A 26,798-nucleotide genomic window follows, 5' to 3' on the forward strand; every position below is an offset into this window, starting at 1 on the left:
TGAATCCACATCTAGATTTTAGAAAAGTTTTGTCATTCTTCCCACTTTATTAAAGTAAAAAGCACAAAGCCTAGATTGCTGCTGTTGCTAGAGAAGGGGAGTGTTCAACCGGATGCAGGGAATAGATTTGTGTGAAAATGAATTATTCAGTTATCCGTCTACTCTGCCTAAAGCCTAGTAAGTCAGGGAGCATGGGTTTATGGCAAATTAAAATAGTCACAAAATCATGCCTTAAATTACTCTTTGCCTGTGCCATAGCACACCTGGAGCTCTACTACAACTTCACCTACATTATTCTGTGATTTTCTTCGGAGCTTAGAAGTAGCTGGATTAGTTAGATTGGGGACAAAGCTAGGCAGGAACAGTGAGAAAGTATGAGGAATATGAAGTGGGTAAGAAATTATATAGATAAAGCAGTACATCGTGTTCTCCTTTCTGAATTATGTTACAAGGAGCTATACTGTTCAAGGAAAAGTCTTTAGGATAAGAAATTCCAAGAAAAGAAGCTGTTGATGAAAATAAATTATCTGGCCTAAGCCAGATATATTTTATTATGAAATTTACTGGTTTTAGGTTATCGGTCTAAAGGATAATCAAATTAAACACAAAGACCTGGTGATGATCAAAAGGACAATGACAGATGCTAGAACCAAAGTAACCTAATCAGTGAAGAACAGAAGCCACTGAACCTGCTGCTCCTAAGACCATCAAAGGAGAATGTTTCAGACACGGTTTCTGATGGGAAACCTAGCAAGAAGCCTCAACGAAAGAAACTCCCTTTCCAGGATGCCCTGCAGACTAAGGGCGATTACTGCCTAAATCGATAGTATGCTGGCACGGGGCAGATAATTTTGCAACGGAGCAGAGAGAAACTTGGGATCGTGTGAAACATTATGGCATGTTTTAAGGGCATTGTGGGTATGTGGAAAACTTACAGGATGTTTAGGGGACGGGACACAGGAGAGGAAAGGGAGGGATAAATGTGGATCAGGGAGGAACAAGCACAGGTAAATGGAGAAGAGAGGGGATGAAAGGAAATGGCTGCATGTAAACACTTGTCTAAATGAGTCTATTGCATATTCTTATTAAATCCTATCTCTAACCACCTTCTGTGTAAGTGCAGTCCTTATTCTGAGCCTGCATGTGTGAAAATGCTAGCAAACTTCATGCTGGCCTAGATGGCAAGTAGCACAGGATGGGTGCCAGCCACTGGAGACAGAGACCACCTATCTAAGGCAACAGGAGGCCTGGGTGCCAGTAACTGAAGTGTCTCAGACCAGTCCCTGGAGAGACACACGGGGTGTGCGGGGCGTGTGTGTGTAGCCATTAGGAAACTTCAAGCTGGCCTGGCTGAGAAGCAGGAGATCGACATTTGGAGAGACCCAAGGTTTGAGCCAGTCACTGCTCAAGGGAGGCAGAGCCTGGGCATGGATATTGTATTGACTTGAAGTCCATACTGAGTGACCCACGAAGGCGAGCGTGCCTGTGGGTGACCACAGTCAGGGTGCGTGTATACTCCACGAGCAAAGATCAGTCCTGATCAGCCAGCAAGGAGGCACTAGACCATCAGCGTCGATCATATTTACGTGAGTGCTGCAAGAGAGCTGCTCTCTCCGTGGATCTGTGTGGTTGGTCCTGTGCGTACGGTTTATGCCTGTGTGCCCACTGGGAATATGTGCTCAGTCTCACTACCAGTTGTACCTGGGACACGGTACTGACAGCCTCCCATTGATGGGAGTGGGACAGGAGGATCCCCTGCATCTTTAACTCCATCAAACTGGGCTCCAGCGGACCAGGAAGGAGCACTCCCCCAGCTCCTGAACTCCACTGGATCCAACAGGCTCTAGCAGCTCTTATTTTCAATTTCAGAACTTTAAAAAACATGCGTCAGTAACAGATGCAAAACAATGTCATAAAAAAAGATGCTTTCAAGTTTTTCTAGTGGTAAGCAATGTAAATTGATGGTTCCCTCTGCACAGATGAACAACAAAATTAAGTTTCACACAGAAAATCTCTGTTGAATCCCAGTACATAAATACACAAATGTTGGCATCAAATGATGAAGACTTCTCAGACTTTTCTACTTCAATGCTTCCAATTGTTAAATTTGAACTTTCTTTTTTTTAAAGTAATCATTGAAAAAGTTACAGTACAGAATTGCTAGGGTTACTTAGCAATGTCGATGCTGAGAACTGCATTTATTGCTGAGGACTGCTTTATCACTTTCCAAGTACTCGTACACTTTTGAACAGACTTATGTAACTTCTGTACCAAAATTCCTTGCAGTAATTCTAGATTTCCTTTGTTTACAAGATTTTTATCAGTATCACCTGACTTTGCTAATGTATTTTAGCAAGGAGGAACTGACTGGACTGATTTTCTGCATTTCTTTAACAAGTTCTTTTTCTCCTTCCATTAAAAAAAAAAAAAGATTTTTATGTTCTCTGGGCAACTTTATCACTAAGAAAAGTTCTGGAGAATAAAATAAATTTCAGGAAACAATGTATCATTCAGCCAGTGTGATTAATCAATAAAGAAATTCCATTATTCCAGCTGCTATTGCTAAAATTACAGATATTGCTGGCTCTGTCCTGAAGAAAAATGTGTTGTTAGACTGCAACTTCAAAAATGAAGTTGTAGATAGTTATTTCCACTTGTAAAACAGAAGCACACCAGAACTCAGTGACGCATTTCTTGACAGGCTGTTTAACGCACAGCTCTGAGTCCTGGAGGCAAAGGACCACTGTTTATTTGGTACATCTGTCATGCCCACCTGGTTTGTTCAACAGATGACAGGTCTCTCTAATAGCAAAGACAGCAGCCTACACAGGCTAAGGCAAGGAGGCTCCTGAAAGGAAAATTTGTGACAAAACCCTGATTCACATTAAAAATCTTTAAACCATTGAGTAGAAATTCCCTGCAAAACATGAAAGAATACACTGTTGATCAATAATTCTCTATGTGAATTAATCAATTTGCTGAACTTCATTTCACTTTTAAGCAGTCTAAATCCAGTCCATACATAGTACAACTGCAGCAGTTCAGTACTGCTGAAAATTTAGGGAACTCCTGGAAGCAGAACTGGAGTGGTGGGGTGATCACTAAATTCAGACTCTTAATAGCACTCCAGAACTATCAGGTTTATTTTGCTGATTCAATAGCTTACGGCAAACACTTTTTCTTGTAAATGTTATGTCTCATTTGCAATTTTCTTAAGAAAATGGAGAATGACATGAAAGGAAGTAATCATTTCTAGAAAGCATGCAAGAAGGGTAAGACCTCAGATCTCAGTAGCATTAGCTTCTGTGTTTATTCTAAGCGGAACTGGCAGAATATGGTTCAGTGTTTATCATTTACCAGCTAGAAATAATAGGTATTTGTAGTATGAAAGGTGACTAATGTATTACCTTTTCATCTGAACATGTTAAACCTGATATGACAGCTCAGCATGATAGTGAGTAATAACTTATTTTGAATATTCAGGTTATTAAAATATATCCTGTGTTGTCTTTCCACACACAAAAACCTACTTCAGCATTTAACAAAATGAATGCTGTCTTTCTCAGTGAGATCAAGGAACTGGTGCGAGAATTAATTGTGACAGCTATGTTGTAGATGAAAGACAGTGTCGCAAGAGCTGTCACATTTCTCCTTCACATGCTAGCAGAGGCTGGAACATCTTGACTGAAGACCTCTTATTTACAGAAAGCCAGTAAATCACATTTTCTATAGTTCTATTATTGTTCTTTGCATTTTGCATTCAAATACAACTTAACATTTTGCTAATACTGATGTTACAAAAATGGAATCAAGAGAAACAAAAAGCCCCCAAATTCGGGGTTTTTTCACATGCTCGTTTTCACTCAGACTTGAAGAAGACACCAAAGTGTAAATCCAAAAAACTGGCTGACAGTGATTACAGCGACCTAAGCTTGAAGAAGGGTGATTTTTGTATGGAGACACAAGTTTATATTTCACATACTTTCTAATGGTCCTATTGTTGATAAAAAGGACCAAAGTACTTCTAAAATGAGTACTGTAACATTAAGCTTTTGAACTCCATGGTGGCACCTGTAAATCTAAGCCAGGCATTTTGAATTATACAAAATGTATCCAGGTGAAGAGTCTACTCAACTTATGTTGGATACAACTGGTTTGACAAAAGCTAGAATCTTGAATAAAGAAATAACAGGAAAAACTGAAGTTGGTATCACATTTTTAATTTCACCATACTTTGCAGGGTTTGTTATCCTTCACAAAGGGTCATGTTAAAATGACCATGTGGTTCACTTCAACTATCTCATTCAAAGAACATGGCAGAGAGCCGTATAAATATGTCTTTAGGCACTCAGAGTTCAGTCCTGGTACTTCCTGTGCTGCCTTCCTCATTCAAGAAAACGTACAGTTGCTGTGTTATATGCTATTTTAAGGCAAGACGTTTTCAGTCCCTCCCGTCCAAGTTTTTCTTTCACACGAAATATTTAAAGAGCCAGTGGTCTTGAGAAAGAGCAAATCTGAAGGCCTTTTTAAAGACAGTGCTCAGGGCACTAAGCTAGAGGAAGGAGTTCTGAATGGTACGTTCTACATTGACCAAGTCTTGGTCTCCAGGTAAGAAGGTACCACCCAAAAACTGCCTCATGCAATAGGAGCCCTCATCTGTGACCATGATGCAGTACTTACACATCCTGGATATCACCTCTCAGGTAATATATGTAAAAGAACCTTCAAAACAATCTGGATGCTCTCTGCTTTCATCCTTCTTATTAATTAATGGTAGGGAAAATCGTTTGCATACTGGAGTGTTGGTAGTAGGAAGCACACATGGATATCTCTTTATCTGGAGGTAATTTACAATCTCATCTTGGGCAAAGACACTAAAAGGCAGCACTGCCAGATTTAAAAAAAAATCAAGATAGTCTCACTCATCAAAAAATATTAAAAGAGAAGTTACCGGCACAACAGACATAAGAAACTTGTGGTTTTCACCAGGCTAGGCAACTTCTTCCGTTGTTCACAATCACATAACATGTCATAAACATATAACTCAAGAAAGAGTAAGGAGAAGGATTTTTGTTACTGAAATCAGTACATTTCTAACAGTTCCTGAAGTCTGAACATAGTACTTTACTGAGTGATGATGGATTTGCCATTGCAGAGCCTGTGCAAGAGACTCATCGGAAGACTTTCAGGTTTGGTGAGCCTCTTTCATGGACCCTGCTGTAGGTGCCAAAGTGCCTCTCTGCGTTTTCCCTGTCTTCCCCCATCCCTGTTTTAATCTTAATTTACAAGCAAAGGCTTACTATTGAAGAAACTGAAGGGCCTCGATCTTTCAGTCGTATCTACATTAAGAGAGACACTCACATCAGAGATAAGATTCCAGGTCAAAAATAATTTCCAAGTAGTGCTGGTGCTGATATTCCTGTCCTTGCAGAGCTTTTAAGTATCTTAAGTGTACACAGTCTTTCTGACTGTTAAGTACCAATGCCAATTGCTTTAAAGTAAAATACAAATCCCTGCAAACAAAGGTAAAGATTGTCAGTGGTGTGGTATAATTCAACTAATAAATAACATGCTCTCTTCTAGCAGGGACAGGACTGCTTACATATTGACTGCACTTTGCTAGATGCTCTGGTGACCTCAAATCAGAGTATCTTTCTCAGATGTGGAGCCAATTATTTTCTGATGTTTGTTTTGTTGGTATTGTGCTCTGCTAAGTCTACCATTCAATTGCGTATTTAAGACAGACTATAAACATGTTCAGATGAGATGACAGGAAAGAAATGTTATTACTTCTAATCTTCCTTGTTAACTGAAGTAGCTAAATAGGTTTGCAAGGTATGAACATATGCAACAAAAAAACATTTCATATTAATGGAAAAAAACTGGCACAAAGAGCATGTGGTATCAATTAAGTGCACACGTGTCCCAGGTAATGCAAAGAAATTTTTGAGACAGTATTTGAACTAGTGCACAAAGAACATCTGCTTGAGACTAATACTTCTTCAGCAGGCTACCTCAGCTACCATGGAGATCTTTCCTTTACATTCTTACTGTGCTTTTTTTTCCTAGTGTTTGCATTACATTTTCCAATGTATCATTTAGGTAAACAGATCTCTTGCTTCCTTGCATTCACATCAGGAGGCAAAACACATTTAACAGATACCAAGTCTGAGGCATTCACACTCATTCTATGAACTCATCTATACTTCAAGAAGATAAAGAGAACAGACACAGAAAATATATATGCTAAAGGACAATCACTGTTCTCTATCTGCATGTAATTTGGGAAGGAAACCTCTCAAGGAAAATCAAAAGAAAATATTCAAAACTAATAAAAAAGAATTAGCCAACATTTAAAATATGAAAATGTAAGCCAGAAAGGATCTTTAAGACCAAAAATACTCATAGTCTTAAGATTTAAGTCCGAATATTGTGATTATCTAAAAAAGTAAAAAAAAAAAAAAAAGCATAGGGACAAAGAAGTAATTAGACTAGAAAAGCTATAAATCCACTTCAAGTTTCAGGACATATGCCAATTTTAGCTAGGACTGATGAAGGTTTAATGCCCATGGGGAAATGACTGTTTCTATGAGAATGGTCAGCCCTCCCTGCCCTCGGCCTGTTTGCCCAAGAGCGGCAGGGGATGACACGCCGCAAAGGCAGGATCTGCTGGAAGTCTGTAACCACGTTATTTGTCCTACCACTCTGTCGCATCATTTGATGGAAACTATTCCTATTCTTATTAATAGGAATAATATTCCTATTCTTATTTAATGGCTGATGTTATCGCTCCACAACAGATTGAGTTGGACCCCACTGCAGTGCTGCCAAACAGTAAAATCAACTAATAATAAACTCAGAGTGAAAGAACGAGTATAAATCTCTTCTTACAATATTGTAATTAAATTCCGTAAGCGCTAGTAATTTTAGCATTGCAGTCTGGAGTTTTGTTTTGTTTTGTTTTGAGCCCCTCAGCCACGAGCGGCCACCTCGGGGAAAGCCTGGGTAAGAAAGGGCAGAAAATGTCAGGCAGAGAGAGCGGAGGGAACACCGAGGGAGGAGGAGGAGGAGAAGGAGGAGGAGGAGGTGCTCCGTGCTGGATCAGATGTCCACACTGCGGTCCATGGAGGACCCGTGCTGGAGCAGGTGGGTGTTCCTGAAGGAACTGCAGCCTGTGGAGACCCCACGCCAGAGCAGGGGGAAAGCATGAAGGGAAGGAGCAGCAGAGGGAAATGGCTAGGTACTGACCACCTGCCACCCCTCCTTGTGCTGCCTGGGGGGACGTAGAGGAGTCTGGAGCGAAGGAGTGAAGCTGAGTTTGCGAGAGGGGGGAGGAATGGTGTGGCTTTAATGTTTGGTTTTGTTTCTTACTACCCAGATCTATTTTAATTGGCAATAAATTAAATTAATTTTCCCCAAGTCGAGTTTGCTTTGTCTATGACAGTAATTGGTAAGTGATCTCCCTACCTTTATCTCAACCCACGAGCTTTCTCATCCTATTTTCCTCCCCCGTCGCGCTGAGGAGGTAGAGTGAGTGAGCAGCTGGGCGGGTGTCTGGCCCATAGTCAAGGCTAACCCACCACAGTTCATCTGTCAGGGGCAGTCAGGCCCCAAAAATGCTCTTCTTTTTTTGTACATTTTTAGAAAAGAGATCTTTGGTGATTTTAAACTCTGTGATTACATGCAGGTGTGTGTACACACAAGCACATCCACATTTACTACAAGCATTCTGCAGGGGAATCCAAAATGTACCCCTTAAGACAAAGAGGTGGGAAAAACCCACACTGGCAAAAAATATCCCAAACCTAAACCCAATTGGGATTAGGACAATAAAGTGTGATTTCTGTTAACACTGACACTATAGCGTTAAAACCCAGATACTGATACTTGTTCACTTGAGAATTTCAGGCTTTTTCTTCTGGAATGGAAGCATTTACAATTATGGGTCAGATACTGCAATGGACATGCTACTGAAACATAACATAGCGTGTCACTGTGGTTAAAGCTGCAAAAAAATACTTGGATTTTGACATGAAGGAAGAAATCTCAGGGAGAGGACAGGGGAAAGATAAACCTACTGCCTCCTTTGTTAGCTGCCTCTCATCCATCACCTTACAGAACTATGGCCACGCTCATGAAGGAAAGAGCACTGCATCAACTATGGTCATAACTTACTTGCTGAAAGGCTTCTTAGCAGCATAGCTTCTGCATTAGAACAGCAGAACTCGTAAAGACATAAGAGCCCCTAGACATAAATAGCCCCTCTTCAAGCTACTTAGGTTAGAACATGACATCTTGCAAGTCAACAGAAATGCAATAATAGGTGTCCATTTCTGGGAAGTATTTACAGCACGTACAAGACATAGGAAAAACAGCATTGAAAGTAGGTGTTAGATACTATTCAAGCGGTACAACTCCTCAACTCTGACTTGGGATATTTGCTTAGCCATCCCTTTAAATGCAGAAAAATATGTTTGTATTCCTCCTAAGCTACACTATAAACAAAAGCCCCAGGAGAGTTTATGTCCCAGCACTTCTTCATACCATTTCATTGGCACCTCTTTTTCCTACAGGAAAAAGGCTGGCTTTTCCTTGAAGGATTTTTTTTTTTTTTTAATTTGCTTATTCAACGGCAGTACTCTGACTCCATCATTTTACTCTTATGTCAATAACAAACAGCAATCAAGTATGACATTACATGAGAACTAATTTTTGCTGTTACATAACAGCAACACCTCTAGGACCTCACTCCAAGGATTTAAAATATTTAAAAATACTGTTGCATTATATCTCAGATAAATTCCTGAGCAGTGGCAGCATCCCTACCTTATTGGAAAGACAACTGAAATGTACATTAATTACACTTTCTTAAAAACATGTCCTGGTTAATTACAAGCCTCTCAAGGGAAGAGGGAGAAATTATAAAATCCCGCTTCCTCTGTTTCTTGCTTTAACTGCCAGGCCACCTTTCCTTACTGTTTTACTGCATAGTGATGTAATTGTCTTTCCTATGTGCATGTTTTGCTTTTTTGTAAAAGATATTTCTCTCAGCTTTCTCTACGGGAGCTTGTGGAAAGATGTAAAGATAGAGAAGTGGGGATTAAGTGACAAGTATACAGATAGTTTTACTCCAGATCACACGCCAAATTCAAATTGCATTCACTTTCTTACAAATCCTGAAATACCTTGTTCTAGATGGAGTTATATGTTGGATCTATTTCAGAATAACTGAAAGGAGGACAATAATATTTGTAAATTATACTGTGAAATGCTGAAAGGTTTGCCCAAATCTTGAATTAAATGAAATTCTCAAATTCAGCACATTATCTGGTACACTAATAGGCACCAGTAACACCTGGACCACTCAATGGCAAAATTAGAATTTTACTATAAAGTTTTTATATATCAAATTAAATTGTTATCATGAAATAGTCTCTAAACTCAGATAATGGTCTTATACAACACTTAAACAAATACACAGTTCCCCCAAATTAAAGCATTGATAAGATTAGTCAACCCCTCTAAGCACAATAACAAAAATTTTTGAAAAGACAATCAATCAAACAATAATGCAAACCTCTCAGAGGATCCAGCTTCATGGGGGAAAAAGAATATCAGTGTAGGTACAGACGGTCACTGCACTGGCATATTCTGTTTTTCAGATAAATGAGGACATTTTACAGCAAGTTAACACTGACAAAACAATGTCCTCAGAAGCCTGTGCATGCAAGTTTTTCTCATTTAACTGGTACTCTGCAAAGGCAGAGTGACTTGGCAAAATCAGAACATGTTATTTAAAAGAAACCATTAACTACTGGATTACATTTCCTTGAATACCTACCAAAAGCTGTCCAGCAAAGCAGATAAACAAAATGAAGGAAAGCAAGAGAAATGCAGCCCCAAATGAAATTCCAAGAAGAGATGTTCTACAAGAAAAGGAAAACATGTATTAATTTCTCTGTTACACATTTGTAGTATGACCTTCCTTTGTGTATAATACTGATGATACAAAAAATTACCACGTGCAAGTTGCAACTTCCAAACATCAACACTGTGGAAAAGCAATTCCAATCCTTACCAGAATGACAGGCCTTTTTCCTGCCATTTTGTCAACTCAGGAATGCTTGAATTGGCTTTAACTCTGACTTTGTAAAACTATTACCATGAGAAGATAATAATTTCCACACAACTAATTTAAATGACAGAGTGCATTAACAGCAGCAACGTTTTGTTTTTACTTTAGAAAGCCTGTATTAAAGAAGCTTCTTATTGCTTTATTTTTATGCTGTTGATTTTATAATAATTTAAGAGTCTAATAGATACACAAAATTAACTTGTTGGTTGTATACATTCCCCCACAAAGGTAGAAAAGCAATAGCATGGGACAGTGATGTCCAGTTTTCAGTGTCTTGTGGCTAGAACCTGTGGTATCTGTGATGCTGCAGCCTCTCAGTCAGCAAGGGCCCTAATACAGTGACTGCTATTTCATGAATGGATTAGGTTTCAACACCTTTGAAAACTCCATTTTGTATCAAATGTGACTGGCTGGCCAGTAGATTCTGAAGTATCGGAGGACAGGATACAAGGAAAACTAAACACCATGAAGAAAAAAGAAAAACATCAACAGACTTTAGATTAAAAAAATTGAGTAATCTATACTCTCCCTGAAATCATCCTTACTCACATGTTCTAGCTCATCCTTTTCTTGTGTGTTATAAATAGGAAAGTCTACCCAAAATAGCATCAGTGGATACTCAGTAAACAGAAACAGGGATACAGTAACAATCCATGCATGCATTCATTCCACAAATGTGGAAATCTCTCTATATGAATACCACAGTTGAGTGTAATTGCTCCATCAGGCACCACATGAGAGCTACTTAGCATGGCTGCCTAGGGAAGGATGCGGTGGGACCTAATTATGTTTAATGAATGCCAAGAAGAGATCAGAAGCTCTGGACCAACTGAGTTGTTTAAGCAAGGGAACTAGATGACATCATGAAGTCTCTCACCTGAGCGTCTGCTTTCAGTTTTAACCACAGATTTGACATTTTTACAACATTAAAAAATATCTCTCAACTCCTTTGAGCACCAGCAAATATCTTATTTTATCAAACCTTATATGCTAGAAATATTGGCATGACGTTCTAGAAATAAGTTTTATATCCCTTGCTTTTTCCACAAAACTGTAATAAATGTTACATTTTAAGCTAGCTCCTCCATAAATGTATGATTCAGAATTAAAAAACATTATTAATAAAAGCATACATCTCTTCTTGAGAGATGCCAATGTAAATTCAAATATATACATTTTAGAAACTATAATACTAAAAATTCAGGAGTAGAACTCTATGGAACAATTTCCTTAGATTACATACAAATATTGGAAAATATTTTGATCTAACAACAGTGTTAGAGAAGCTATTTTCAGGAATGAACAAGAAAGCATTAACTTCACAAACCAATTTGATGCCATATTGCTGCCATTAAAAGCATTTTGGAGAGTAATTTAGGAGCTTCCCTGCCAATCATTCAGAGAGCCTCTTATATGCTAATTATTCATCAGATTTTGGGCTGATGTGAACAGCTGATGAAAAACAAACAGCTGGCAATTCACAACATATATTAATCTTGAAATAATGTTTCATTTAGAAGTTATTTGAAAATCATTATTGCTTATGAATACATGTTCTCCAAGAATTTCTCATCGAGACTGAGACAGTAAACTGTACATCAGAATATGTAAAACTACAGTCTCTACTCTTCGAAATTTAAAATCTAGTAAGCAACAGAAGAGATGAAGGAAAAGGAATATAATTAACAGGCTTATTTTTTATATATGCCTAAACACGTCCAATCATGTATGTCCTTCAGTAAGATTCAAGTAACAATTCCTGCGTTTCAAACTATTGCTATTCTTTCTCTGATACGAAGGATACAAAAAAGGAGCCTGCACACCTTAAGAAATGATTCAACACAAGAATAGCCTTATGAGTCAAGTTTGGAGTGCATCCTGGTAGAAGAAGTAATGAAGATGTTTTTGAGAGAAACCGGAGAGCAAGGGAAATAAAATTAACATGGCATAAGGAGAGCTTATGCAAACAGTACTTAATCACGCGGGCAACAGGCAAGAACTAAAGGCCTTTGTAGCTTTTACATGATCAATGATGTTATTGAAGTGGCACAAGAAAAAGAATTACATAGCAAGTTGAACAAGATTCTGATTATCAGGACAAAGAGAAAAGGACTGAGGATAAGGAAAAGTGGTATCTTAGAATCCAGATTTGAGCGGTGAATACAGAAAAAAAAGTTGTAAGGTTTTTGCTCCCCACACCCCCTTCTTTTCTGGGAACAGCAGGACTTCTGCTTCAGTTAGGCTAAGCTGAAATAGTTTCATACTGCTCTGTTATGGGTTTGTGTGGTGCGGGTTTTTTTGGTAGCGGGGAGGGGGCCGCAGGGCCGGCTCCTGTCAGAAGCTGCTGGCAGCTCCCCTGGCTCGGAGCCGGACCTGCCACAGGCCCAGGCCGAGCCCGTCAGTGACAGTGGAAACACCTGTGGGAGAGCAGATTTAAGAGGGGAAACCTGCAGGGAGTGGGGGATTGGGATGGGAGAGGAACCCCTCTGTGGGTACTGAGGTCAGGGAAGGAGGAGGGGATGCCCCCACAGCCCGCGTTGAGGTGGCAGGCTGTCCCCCCCGGCCTGTGGAGGGGAGCGGAGGCCGCCCACAATGGCCGTGATTCCGTGGGAAAGCCCGCGCTGGAGCGGTCTGCGACGGAAGGACTGCAGCCCGTGTGAAGGACTCGCATTGGAGCAGGGGCCGAGCGCGGAGTCCCTCCTCCCCCTGAGGAGGAAGGAGCGGCAGAGACAAGGGGTGAGGAACCGACCCCAGCCCCCGTCCCCTGCTCCCCTGGTGAGAGAGAACCGGGAGTGGGGCTGAGGCGGGAAGGAGGGAGGACTGAGGGGAAGGTGTTCCAAGGTTTGGTTTTACTTCCCAATATCATTGTTTTGACTTGATTGGTAACAAATTAAATTGATTTTGTTTTTTCCCCAAGTTGAGCCTGTCTTTTGCCCGTGACCACAAGTGGTGAGCAATCCCTCCCTGTCCTTGTCTCGACCCACGAGCTTTTCTTTATATTTTCTCCTCATCCCACCAGGGCTGGGGGGGGAGCAGTGAGTGAGCGGCTGCGTGGTGCTTTGTTACTGGCTGGGCTGAAACCACGACATGCTCCTTAGAATGAAAGAAGTGGGCTGAAAATGCTATAATGGGAAGCAAATTACTAAAAATTAAGTGCCACCATAAACAAGCCTCATTTGAGGCAACGACCATAGGGGAGCCATAACATGCATTTCTTTTTTGTCACTGGAGCATTACAAAAACAGTACAGGTCTTCGCAGTAAACTAATCTCCCCTTTATCATCTACAGCCATCAAAAGCATTGCACAAGTCACCAAATGCATTGCATTGACAGATGTGGGCAAAGCATTTTGTCAGAAGACCACCTGGGATCCCATAAGCAGCAAAGTTTTTACCTGCCTCTTCCTATGCTTCAAGGAATGCCCTCATTTCTGAAAGGTCTGCTCTCTGCTACAGTGCCCCACCAGGAACCCTAACAGGACAACCCTTGACAATAACCTACAGAGGGACAGAGTTTAAAATTGAGGAAACAATATGAGAACTTCCCAGGCTTCAGATAGTTCCAAGTCGAAATAATTCATGATCTTGGCTATCCTCCTCATCTTCTCGTTTCATCAGTAAATACCTGTTTTGAATAATTAATTTTCATCAGGTGGTACGAGCTTGGAAAAAAAAATTGTACTTATACATAATTATGTCTTGTTGGTAACATTTTAACTCAAAAATAAAAATATATTATGAATATAAAGATACTGAAAAATGGAGAAGAGAACATATTCTTTCTACACTTTTGTAACTTTTAGGAAAATATGTGACTTATGGCACATCTCCCTTAATGGGATGTAGAGAATTTCTTTAGCTTGCCAGGTAATTAACATTCATGTTTTGAACTATTTGATTGCAAATTCTCTTGAGGTGCTAAAATCATAATGAAGCAATTAAAAATGACAATTATACAAGGCAATACTGCATTCAGACTTTTTTGGTATCTAAGAGTTGCTATTTCTTTCTTAATTTGACTGATGCTTTCACTAAGCCATCAATGAATTCCATGGCTATGTCAACTAGCTGTATGGCAGTTTCAGCGTTAAGAAAAACCATCTGAGTATTATAATGCCACTTGAGGTTTTTTAAAATTAGAGACAGCAGAAAAATAGCTAGTAATGATGGTTTTCTTCCATTTATACTGTCTTCTATTTTACACGCCTGCTTTCAAAGTTTTGAAGTACTACCTTTTCTACAAAGAAATTCAGCTGTGCCTGACTGGAAATACTATGCTAAGGCCTCCTAACCACCTTCCATGGGTAGAACAAGATGGTTGTTATTTTGGCATGAATCAGGACAAAAGGACCTGCTTTCTTGAACACAGCAGCCTCAGAAAGCAAAAGCTGGGGAAGAATCTTAAATGCAGCCCCAAATAAATCCCTTACTTGAACAGCACAAGAAGTAATGCCTATTCAATGGGAATATACTTTCATCAATTCACCAGTCTGCGTTTCAAAAAACAACACTGCCAATTCCATGTTAGTTGACTGTTTCCCTAAATAAAGAACCTAGGGTTGTCGTGAATTACTAGAGATACTTCTGTCACTTGGTAAACCAAGAATGCTAGAGAGCCACTGAAGGCCTGTTCTGAGGAAATGTAATGATCCAAGATTTGCTGGCATTTTAATGTCACAATAATGACTTACATTTCACCCCAAGATATTGTTTACTTGATTAAGTTTATATTTACCACTTTGTGTAAAGTTTATTATGAAAACACCACATCAGTTTATTGACACTGGGAAAATTAAAACATTAGTAAATTGTTTCAGCCTTGAAATAAACGTCTCGTGATCTTGGAGATATTACTTGCAACTTGCTGGATGTTACTTACTATGAAATATCTCCAAATCTACTTTAAAGCACCAGGTGGTGTGCCTGCACAGAAATCAATGACATTACACTGCTGCAAAACCAGATTACTGGAACAGTGAATCAATAAACCCCAATGACAGATGTCATTTATCTCCCTGTCTTCATTAGATCACCATTTAAAAATCCTGTAGAATTTTTGGAAGAAAACAAAAAGGCTAGATAGAATTTTAGACTAAACTACGATTTATTTATTTTTTATTTATTTATTTTTTGCTGGAAGGAAATAACATTTGTGGCACTGGAGTATGTTCAATTTCAGCTACATTTGTGATGACTACATATGCTGCTGATTTTTCAACTTTTTTTTTTAATTTGCAATGCTCCCAGTTTTCCAGCAAAGATGAAGATGCCTGTATAATACCTTGCCTTTCTGTCTTCCACTTTTCCATCTCTGAAACTAATCCACAGACCCCCTGAAGCTGAACACCATTCATGTTGGTAATACCTGATTTTACACTCTTGCTTTTACAATTTAATATGCAGCCCTATAAAAGGACCAAAAGATAATTTACATTTTGGTAATGAAAATGGTAAATCCTGTGTATCTTTTGCTCTGATGTTAGAAAGATATCATGTGATATCAGCATATGCTTTCACAAGTTGGAGGACTCTTTCCTTAGTTGAATACAGCTCCCTAGAGTTCACCAATTTCAAGTATCTGATATATTTTAATGAGCTACACAATTGGTTTAAGAGACATAATAAGGATATAGCAAAATGAGCAACTTACTGCATGTATGATAAGTGATAAATCTAGATTCATTTTCATGACTGAAATCAAAACATAAAAACAGATTCATAAATCATACTGCTGGAAGGGTCTAGTTAGATCCAAGTTTGGTTTTTGGTATATCACAAACCACGAATTTCCCTGAATTAATTCCTGTACTAATCAAAATATAGTATGAGCTTGTAAATTATACTCATGCAAAATGACAAATAAAATTAGTCATGAGTCTTAATTTCATATTTTGCAACAGTAATGCCTAAAGTCAGACCGAACCATGTGCAGGATACTGCTGAACTCTTGATAGAGTGTCCCTTTGCGGCTTGTGCCTCCATGTTAGAAAGTAGCTGGGAAACCCTTTGCAAGGAAAATGCTGTTAAGGTCTGAATAGAAGTCCATAAAACTTTATACATGTTATAAAACAAGTCTGCAGTATGGAAAGTCAATTTATAATGACCTAACAGTTCCTTCTGGTTTTGAATTAAAATGTGAGTAAGTACTACAGCACAAGACCAATCAATCAACTGAGGTTATAAATACTAGTCCTCAAAGTGTTGCACAGGAGAAAAGACTATGAGTGAAGAAATTACTGTATCACAGGGAATATACAGTGTTGGCTTTGGAAACAATTGCTATAAAACAAATATCAACTTTCCACTATGTAAACAATCAACACAAAAATTCCATTTTAAGAAGTCTAATAAAATATTCTTTATTGGAACTGTATTGCAGTTTTCTCAGCCTTTCCAGAATATGCATAGATAGAAAGACAGCTGATTTATATGCATGAATATAAATTAGTTCATAATATATACATTCTGATAAAAATAACTATTCCAGCAATTTATTATAATATTTTAAAATTAGTTTTTAAAAGACACATTTTATGAATAGTAATGCTCTGTTTGCATGCTGAATAGAGCAGTATCATCAGAGTAATATGTTAAATACATTTATTTAATCACAGTCCCAATTCTGCAATCCATTTTATCCCACTTCAACGTCCAATTGTCACACTTATTTTACATGGAATTTTAGCTGCACAAACTTATAGCTTGTATTACTTTTTTTTTACACATATGAATTTCATTCCTGTCATCATCACACATTTTTAAAAGCAAAGAGAAAAACTAAAATGAATGAAGAATTGATACTAACGATTGGCACCACGCTATTGACAGTGTTTAAAATTAGAAACAAGCCTAACTTTGAAAATGGGCTGAAATCCTGAATCTTCTCTGTTCAATTTCATTTCCATGAACTGACCTCTGTAATCTGATAATTAAAAAATTTTTTACTTATACATTTTTATTTTTTACATTAATAACCAAATATACATAGGAATGAGTACATGTTAAATATCACTTACTTTGGCAATACCAGAATCTGCACAACAAAAATGCAGAAGAATATGAGACAGGCACAAGTCACATAATACTTAAATGCAGGCAGAGTAGTTGCTCGATACTAGAAGAAAAAAAAGCAAATGTTAAAAAATACAATTTCCAAAGCAGGTAAAATATCACCCAACTGAAATTTCAGCTTAAAGATGCAGATAGGTATAAGCAGTCTTTAGCAACAGTAAATTTCCTGTTGTTCAATGACTTCCACATCCACTTACATAGGGCTAGAGATTGTCAGGCATAGCATTGAATCCTTTTACTTCCTGAAGAACAGCTTAAGTAGCCACATCAAATGGTTTTGCCTTGTTCCTCTGCAGAACAGGACTATCCCAAACTCATCATAAAAAGTTTAATTTAAAAAAAAAAAAGTGAAAGCATTTTTAAAAATATTTTTAGGAATTTTGGACCTTGAGCTGCTGTTGAAATCTCAAAAAATTCCAACCCACCTGTAAATTCATTTCAGTGTTTCACACTTCTCCAGACATTTCCCAATTAAGTCAGGCAACTCACTCCTTAGGTTAAATAATTATTTTGCTTTATTACCTTGCTGTACTTTCAGGTCCTACAGGTCTTAAAAAGCTCCTGTTTAAATCAAAAGCAGGCTTCTGACTGAGTTCTTTAAAGTCAAGACTGGACTGGTGAGTCATTAAAAGAGAGTGAAGAAAGATATTAAAAAGCCAAATCTGAAAGAACAATTAGTTCTTTGCCGTTCCATAGCATTCTACAGTCTAAAAGAGATTAGGCTCCTACAGAGAGCATTGACACAGCCGAATAACTTAGCTCCCTGATTTTCTCCCAAGTCCTGATTCCCTGATTGTCCGAAGTGCACATATGATGGTTTTCTCTCAAGTTCTCTTTCAGAATTTATCGGTTAGTACCACCCACATTAAAATCTGAATGTGCTCCTAGGCACCCCTTTGATCCACTCAGTGTACCCTTTCAACACTACAGATGCAACCACATCAGGTGTAGCTGCTTCTCTCTCATGCCATCTTCTAAACAGCCTCAACAAGCCTTGAAACCTCTTTCACCCGAATGCCTCGCCAAGGGTGTACAACACATGCCTTTGGCAGCTGGCCGTAAGAACACTATTCTGCTGAGCCGTGAAAGAATCTGAAAATTATTTCAGATGCCTTGAACTGAAAGATATCTACAAAAATAATTAAATATGTATTTTACCACCACATGGGACCCAGAGGATACTTGCACCTATGCTGTACAGTGTGAACACAGTACGGTAATACTTCCTCTACCCCATTCTCATCAGGTTCACTCACTTATCCAGCCAGTTGTGGTCAAACCTACCTCTTACTTCCCTGAAGGACAGCATAACTGTTCAGCTATCAGCTACCCTATGCTTAGGGTAGAAAGCAGAAAGAGGCAACCCTCCAGTCTTCCTGCTGAAGCTGTGTCAGTATATAGAAATACACTCAAGCTCTACACGGCCATAAATCAAAGAAAAGGCCTGACTTTCCAGGCTAGTGGTCATGACAGTCACCTAAAAGGGAGGGATCTTTCATTCTGATCATTACTCCAACGACTAGAAACAATATCATTTACTCCATCTGTACATACATGTCTCAAACATGTTTTATCAAACATATTAGCCAGAAGAACACTTAGTGTGTTGCATCCAAGACAGCTAGGCATTTTTCTTAAAAATACATTTATAGTATTGTTTCCCTGGAATGACTGTGCGCAGCAAGTGCATATGGAGAAAACTAATGAGTAACTGATATCATTACAAGACTATCATTACTACAGGTGGAGTCTTTGAGACATGGTTAAAGGAAAAAAAAACCAAAACCAGTGGAGTTTGATAAATGCCTTTTGAGGATGTAGGTGATGGAACTTAGGAATACTTTGCTCCAGCTACATCAAATTTGGACTATCAAACCTCCTCCCACTTCGGCGAGACCATGAAAATTTCAAGAAATTCAAATGAACTGAAGAGCCCTACAAACAGGAAAGCAGTCTCAGACATCACATTCATAAAATTTCTTCCATAAATGAACTAAAATATTATTGTAAGGTTTGAGCACTTCTCCCTGCAGGTGAGGTGCTGTGGCAATGGCTCTGTGTCACAAAAATAAGGGATACGAGCCTCGCTTAGGATGAGGCAAAGAAGGAATCAACTGTGAATTTGCAGTGAAAATAACTTACTTCTTTTTCCAGAGTCTTATTATAGAAAAGAAGTGATATTCTTTGAATGTCTTCAGATTTAAGCCACTGCCTAGAAGAGAAAAGGAACATTATAATTGACATAAGAATAAAGTAGTCCTGTCTTTTTATGAAATGCAGTAAAATAAAATCACTTTGAATAAAGCAAGTTCTTGTGTATTGCAATGTGTATGGTGAATTGCACTGACAGTAAAAGCGGAAACTACAAATCCCCTCTCCCTTTTGGCTTCTACTGCTAACTTACACATGAAACAAAAGCTCAGATGAGCCATTTTTTCTGTGAATCATTCCTAAGGACAATCAAGGGAGAGATTTCTATGATGTAATTCTGACACTGATATGCCACTCATGTCCAAAACACTATTATTATATCCAGTGCACAGAAGAGAACCTGAGATGAAAACAGTCCTTCACAAGGTACCTTTAAGAAGCGCACTGTTACAATATGCAAGAGTGGCAGGTAAATCACACTTTACGAACTTCTATTCTGAACGAAAATGTAAAAAACATTATTAAAAGAGGTGGGGTGATTTTGTCTTTGAGCTGTATTAGTCTCTTGACCATGACCCTGTACTCTAGAGGTAGATTTTGATCTTTTTACTGATTATAAAAACTTCTTTTCTGCTTAAAGATGAGAAATACAAAATAAAATAAGTAGTTGCACTGAAGTGACAAATCTATTTTAAAAGAAGTGAATCTTGACAAAAGCTTGACAGAACCTTTACAAAATGAAATGTTCTAATATGAAATTCTACATTTATTTTAATGGACACTTGGAAAGAAACAGAGTATTTAAATTTTAAGAGGGTTAGGTTGCTTGCACCTTAAGGGGACTAGACAAATTTGAAGAAAATATTTCAGCAGACTACTTCTGTGAACATGCAACATTTGAGCTTGACCAATAATAGCAGGGCTTTTTTGCAACCTTTCGAGCAATAACTTTAAATCAGGCTCTAAACTAGTAGTGTAGCTAATGACTTCTAAATAAAAGGGAATCTGTCTCAACTGACAGGCTGCAATGCAAATAAGTAGCAGCAGCAAACCACAGTGGAATATATCCTAAATTAAGGTCCTGGGAGAACAGGAGTGGACAGAGTGGAGTGTAAGCTATTAGCTTTGATTTATGAAATCCGAAATATTTGTTTCCTTGCCTGTGAGACTGTCCCTGTTCCTGTGCAGTTTCGTTATAAAAAGGTGCTGAAAACATATTCAGCTCTAGGTATGTTAATTAAAAATATATTTCCCAGTTTGCTCTGCAGTGGCTATGTCTGATCACAGGATTCTGAGAAGAAACAGATATGATAGGCTGTTGTACATATAGCATGATTTTGTTTGGGTCCAGCTGTAACCTACTGGAGAAAACATTCAGTTTGTAGAATATTTCTGGCAAACTGTGAAAATTAAGTGCAAGTCTTTTTCCATTCAGTTATAGAAATCGAACAAAAAGTAACCCTCTTCTCCAAACTGTTAACTCATTTCCCATTTTTTTCTTATGGTACCTGACAGGCAGATTGATTTAATTACCATTACCACACTGCTAAAAAGTTGTCTGCAGACCTACTCCCAAAGGCCTAATCTGGTCTGTACACACTTGATCGCATGTGAAGTCAGTAGTGCCAGTTAGAGCAAATGCTGCCTCATACTCCACATTACAAGCTCACGTTTTCTGGAGCTTTTAGTTCTACTTTAAAGCCCAGAAAAAGCTATACTGGTTTTAGGTAGCAGGTGCCGGGAGGTCTGAGATGAGGCAAAGAGTGTAACACAGACAAATGGAAGTGGAGAGTAAGCACAGAAGAGGGAGCACAAAGCCACATACCTCTGGCACAGAGAAAAGGGCTGAAAAATTCTGCCTACAGCCTGAGTCCCTGATGAGCCTAAAAGTTACCAAAGTATCTGCAAGTACGTGGGGATATGCCTCCTGGGAAGCTAGGTACCCAATTTCTGTTTACATTCTTTTGCAATTTAAGGAACAACAGAGCCAGCCAGATGAATTCTGCCTGTACCCACAGAGATGTGGGGTTTGATAGGGCTTGTCCTGACTGACAATGTACAGCAAGAAATTTTGCACAGAACAGAGCAGTTAAAGAAAAAAGAGAGGAAAGAGAGTGTGTCTCTTGAACATAGCAACCTACTTACCAAAGAGCAGATAACTTTAGTTTAGCTCCCTCTGTAGGTATACATTTAAGTAGCAGATTGCTATCCATCCATCCCATGTCCTACAGAAGTCCCCTAACCACCAAGGTTCAGGGTGCCATAGCTAGGGCTGCTCATCCTCCTCCTCGGCAGGACGGGCACTTTGCAGCCAGGAATACTTTGTTCAAGGTACAGGGAAAAGAAACGCGGAGAAAGCATGATGTTACACCCTCACGGCTAAGGCACTCCGCTGACAGACAGAAGCAATTTTGTTCCTCGCTTGCTCTTTTAAATCTATATTTACGTATCTTTTAATGTAGTGCTCTAATAGAATAATAATGAATAAGCAGGTCACAACTTTCCTCACTGCAACTTTGCAAGGAGCACTGCCAACTAAATGTACTGCTCTGAATCATGCTATAAGGCCAGCGGGCTGCTTTCTAGATGCCACAGTTTCATTTGCATTCCAGAAGAAGGAACTGAACCCAGATGCCCCGAGTTACCGACGGTGTGTGCATGTGGCGCTTGGCAGTTTTGTGGAAAGATAGCTAAGCTAGCTTGTGAACCAGCAGGAGAGCAGGGAGGGAGGGAGCCCAGAGAAAACGCTACGCTGCTTTAAAAACCTGAGGCACCACTTCAATAGGTACTGCGCTATTTTACACTGTGTAAGAACAGTGACTCACTTGGACTACAGCTTTGTCTTGGACTAAGAGGATCCAGAATCTACATTCCCTTATCTTCTAGTTACTGGCTGTTAAACACCTGGGAACGTAATGTCCAAAGACCCACATGTTATGACCATTTGCTTGCAACCAGTTACTTTTTTCACAGAATGACACAACGGGGATGAGAAAGTCAGACCGTGCTGACAGCTCAGGGTGGAAGAAACAATGTCTCTGTACAAGGAATGTTTGCTTTTCAATCATTTTCATGCAATTTTCTAATTGAAAAGGTTAAAAGAATGGTAATTTTAATACCACATTTTATGTGCAATAATGTTTTTTTTTTAGTTTTCTTCATTCAGTCATAGACTTTACACTTAAAAACATTTAGAAATACCAGATTGTCCTAAGTTTGCTTCTTGATTCAGAAAAGCAAAAGATTTAGCTTCACAACCTCTCCATTAGATTAATTGATAGTGTTATTTTCATTTTGCAGCCAAAAATTGAGGCACAAAAAACCCGCACAATTATAAAGAAAACAAAAACATGATTAGTTTTGTGTCCTAAATGTAGGAAATCTTTTATCTAATTTTTCCGAGTGCTTAGCATTCACATAGTTAAAATATTATTGAATTAACTTGCCATTTGGGGAATCGGCACTTTTGACAACTTATTCTCAGGTACCCGACTGAATAATATCATTTAAGTGATTCATTCAGCAAATCAATACAGGGATAGGTAGAGAATCTAGTTTTGGAAGGTGGCATTCAGCCTCTCTGATATATAAGATCATTCCTTATCTTTCTGCACTTCCCCATGTAATTCACAAAATGCACTGAAACTTTTTCAGAAAGCTTTTTTATCACACAAATGTCTTTTATCCCCAAGTTTCTCTGAATTTTATGCACTAATTAGATAAGACAGGGATTCTCTGCGATAAAAGAACATACAGTATCATCACACCAATACTTTATTTTAATGCATTTATACAGATGCTTTACTTTTGACATCAAACCATCATTGTTGCAATCCACTTATCAGAGCAAGTGTACCTGAAGACACATAAAACTTGCCAAAATTTATATAGCTGTTTTAGGCAAGTCTAGTATAATCAAAATGCTTTGTCTATCACATGACCTACCCTCTTTCACTGTATTCTTTGTATGACCTATAACTATCAACACTTTTCTATAAATAATTACTAAAAAATATTTTCCTAAAGCCAAGTACCTTTTAATACTACTATCAGATGCAAAAAAACAAATGTGACATATAAGCATTTAATAATTAGCTGTAATACTCAGCTAATTAAGATTGTGAGTAACAGAAGTAGGGGGGAAAACATGTAATTCATCACAATTACTGTCCACATTTTTGAAGGGCAATTCCCTTATTTCATCAGATAAATATAAGAAACCTGAACACTTATTTTGGACTGGTATTGATTTTTCTCTGTCTTATCTATTCACCAGCAAACAGAGAACATCAATACCGCCTCCAGCTCTGCCTAGGACACAGAAAAAATACATGCCACGTTGCCTCCCCCAACAATTTCAATATGCCATCAAGCTTAGCCTTCTCTAAGAAATTAACCAACCAGTTGAAACAAAGAGATATTAAACTAAGATTTTAGGGAAAGTTTCTAATTCTGAGATGTTTCTGTGACAATTGTGAAGCACCAATTTTCACATCATTCTGATTCCCGAGCCAGCTATTTCTTGTGTCTTACTTCTCTGCTCTCAGATGAGATAATTCCGCAGAGTTACAGCTATGAGTGTACAGATACAAACAGTTACAGAGCAAAAATCCTTTTGCCATGAAGATCAAGACAAGCCAAAAACTGTCACACCATGATTCACAGGCACTCTTATCCCATATAGTAGAAAATGTTACTGTACAGCCTACCTTCACAACATGCAGAGCTTCCTAGTGACACCTTTACTGTTTTCAGGCTTCTGTGTGCATGCGGGAGTGACAAATATTAAACACCCTCTGTTAAATAGTATAGTACCCTCTGTTGCAGATTTATGTCAAAGTTGAAGGAAGGAGAGAACAGAGGATAAAACCATACTTTTGAGCATTGATTCCATCAATGGCCTGGATCATCCTCTCATTCAGCTCCTCCTCAAACCTTCTTTTCTGTGATTTCGTTCTGAAATGAAAAATGTGGGAAGTTACTTTGGAAAATCATTACACTGTCAATAAACATTAACTTTAAAACAATGGGGTGATAGCTGGCATAAACTTGTGAGGATAACCACAATTTTTTAACATTTATGCTGCAATAGCAGCTATAGGCTTCAGGCACACTGAGCCTCATAATAAGCTCTTAACAAAGACAGCATAAGCTACAGTCTGACACACACACACACAAAAGAATCCAGAGTTTAGCTGTCACGGAGCACTGAAAAAACCAACACAAGAAAACATTTTGTAAAAAAAAAAAACAAACCAAGAGAGTTCAAGAAATTCTGGTTGAAGGAAAGTCTTCCACAGTGTTATGAATTCATGAAAAAGAATGGGAATATGCTCAAATTCATAAAACATTCCTGTTTCTTGTAGTTATTTTTAAAAATCCTTGTCAGAATGGTATGATGAGCAATAATGTGCTAGTGCACTGAGGCATAATAAGTATTCTCGACCGAGAGCCTGGTAACACTTCTTATCTTGGAAATATTTTATTATTTTTAATAAGAAAACTCAGTACCAAGTCTGAAATTAGTTTCAAACATATGCCATGTTTCTCTATTTATAACTCATAGCACAACTGCAATGAAAAAAAGGATCTTTTCTTTTCACTGGACTCAGCATGAACCCAACAGAGGATCATCAGAATGGGTTTGTCTTTGCTAACATATGTTACTGTAAACATCATCAGTCCTTTCAGCAGTTGCGCTTTCCTTAAAATGGAATATTTCAAGTATTGCCAGATTATGTCTCTGCCTCTTGAAAACTTAAATGCAATGTTAACTCAGTAACAGTGTTTTGTAAGAAGTCAACAGTCAGATCTGAAATTTGACTCTTTGCTTACTGAAATTTTCTTAACCTACAAATTGAACCCTGTCAAAGGTAACACGGATTTTCTTCAACATCAAGTTTTGGGTTATGTCCCCAAAACAGATAACCTGTTGCAGGATTCAAATTCATACAGAAATGGTATTAGTGTACTTACAGTAACTTTAAACAATCCAACTGATTTCATGCCTATTCAATGCTACCAAACTTGGGTAAGAAAGTGTTTACAACTTATTTTTCACATATGAAACAATCTGCCTAGGAGAAATAACTAGACAGGTGAGGAGACATTACCTAATCACACTTGATCCTCTTGGCAGATCTCTAACAACATAAGACTACCATGTAACTAGGTAAGAGCTAAGACTGCCACAAACAGAAGCCTACAGTCAGGCTTCAAACCCCACATTTTCATATTCTAATAAAATACTGATTTTCAAAGTGCTTATTATCATTTCAGCTGTCTCCTGTGGGAATGACTAACTAGCTAATCTAGTATCCTAGTTCTATGCCTCACTATGGACATTAGACTCCAGTAATGTTTCTAGAAACTCCTTCCATAATATGGTATCAAGACACATGGTAACATCTGTACCTTTTGGATATATTTTGGAGTGCACTTTAGAAAACAAAAGCAAGAACATCTCACAATCTTAAAGAATTGCATTATTTGCAAATACCACAGTGCAATGATCTTTTTTTTTACCATAAGGCTGATGGAAGTCCTTTTGACATACTGTCCAAATGTAAATGCTCAGTTTTAAAATCAGAAACTGTTTTTATTAATATCATGCATATTCAGTCAAAACTTGTTCATCTTCTGGAATTTAGCAATATTTTAGGTAATTGCATAACTCTCCAGTGATTTGTTGAGGAGAGAGTTACCAAGCAGAGAGATGGGGAAGTAACAGACAGACAGACTTGTTTGCATAACCAAAGACAAAAAAAATACAAATTTTTTTAAGGGTTCTTTCAAACAATTTTATGGTATTTGTGATATTACTTATAATTTTGCAAGAAAGACTTTATCTGAAGGGTTACCAGGTCTTTAACATAAAAAATAACGATTCCCGGTTTCTGACAGTGCTAAGCTTGTTTTTTAAACAGATATCATTCAACCCTGTTTCCATTTCTCACCATCTTGCCCTAGTCATTGAAGTACCAAGCAGGAGAATGAAAACTTAAAGCTATTGTGATATTGCAGACATTTTGTGTAGCAAGAGCACTACAGGATGACCACAAAATACCTTTTGAATGTTTACTACTGCAAATGTACTACAGACTTTGAAATAATAAACCACAATGCAAATACAAAACAATTAACAAAATATATAAAATGTCTTTTTTTGTACATATTATTAGCTGTTGTGACACAAATAATATTAACAGCCCTTTCCATCTTCCCTTTTCTTACCCGTCTGTGACTCCTCTCAGTTTACCTGCATATAATTTTCTCCCCACTGATAGAATAATTGGGTTGTTAGGAGAAATCAATAGTAGCCCATCAACATGGGCATTATTCAGAATAATGCTATTTGTTATCAGGAAGTGTATTTGCAGTTCCTAAGTAATATGTCTGCCAAATCTGTTCCCATAGCCCTTCTCTATGTAAGAGTTATCAG

At 38.2% G+C, this 26,798-nt stretch overlaps 1 protein-coding gene across 2 annotated transcripts in view; it reads right to left on the reverse strand.

Annotated features, from left to right (window-relative positions):
• Positions 1–26,798, reverse strand: part of ADCY2 (adenylate cyclase 2) — a 225,566-nt gene that overhangs the window by 40,988 nt on the left and 157,780 nt on the right. For both annotated transcript variants that reach the window (XM_052782027.1, XM_052782036.1), the window contains 4 exons: positions 24,233–24,313; positions 19,349–19,418; positions 17,152–17,249; positions 9,842–9,926 (listed from right to left, as the gene is read on the reverse strand). In XM_052782027.1, coding sequence (XP_052637987.1) covers positions 9,842–9,926; positions 17,152–17,249; positions 19,349–19,418; positions 24,233–24,313 — 334 coding nt within the window. The remainder of the gene's footprint in view (positions 1–9,841; positions 9,927–17,151; positions 17,250–19,348; positions 19,419–24,232; positions 24,314–26,798) is intronic.

The sequence above is a fragment of the Harpia harpyja genome, chromosome 1 (assembly GCF_026419915.1).
Source record: "Harpia harpyja isolate bHarHar1 chromosome 1, bHarHar1 primary haplotype, whole genome shotgun sequence".
NCBI lineage: Eukaryota > Metazoa > Chordata > Aves > Accipitriformes > Accipitridae > Harpia > Harpia harpyja.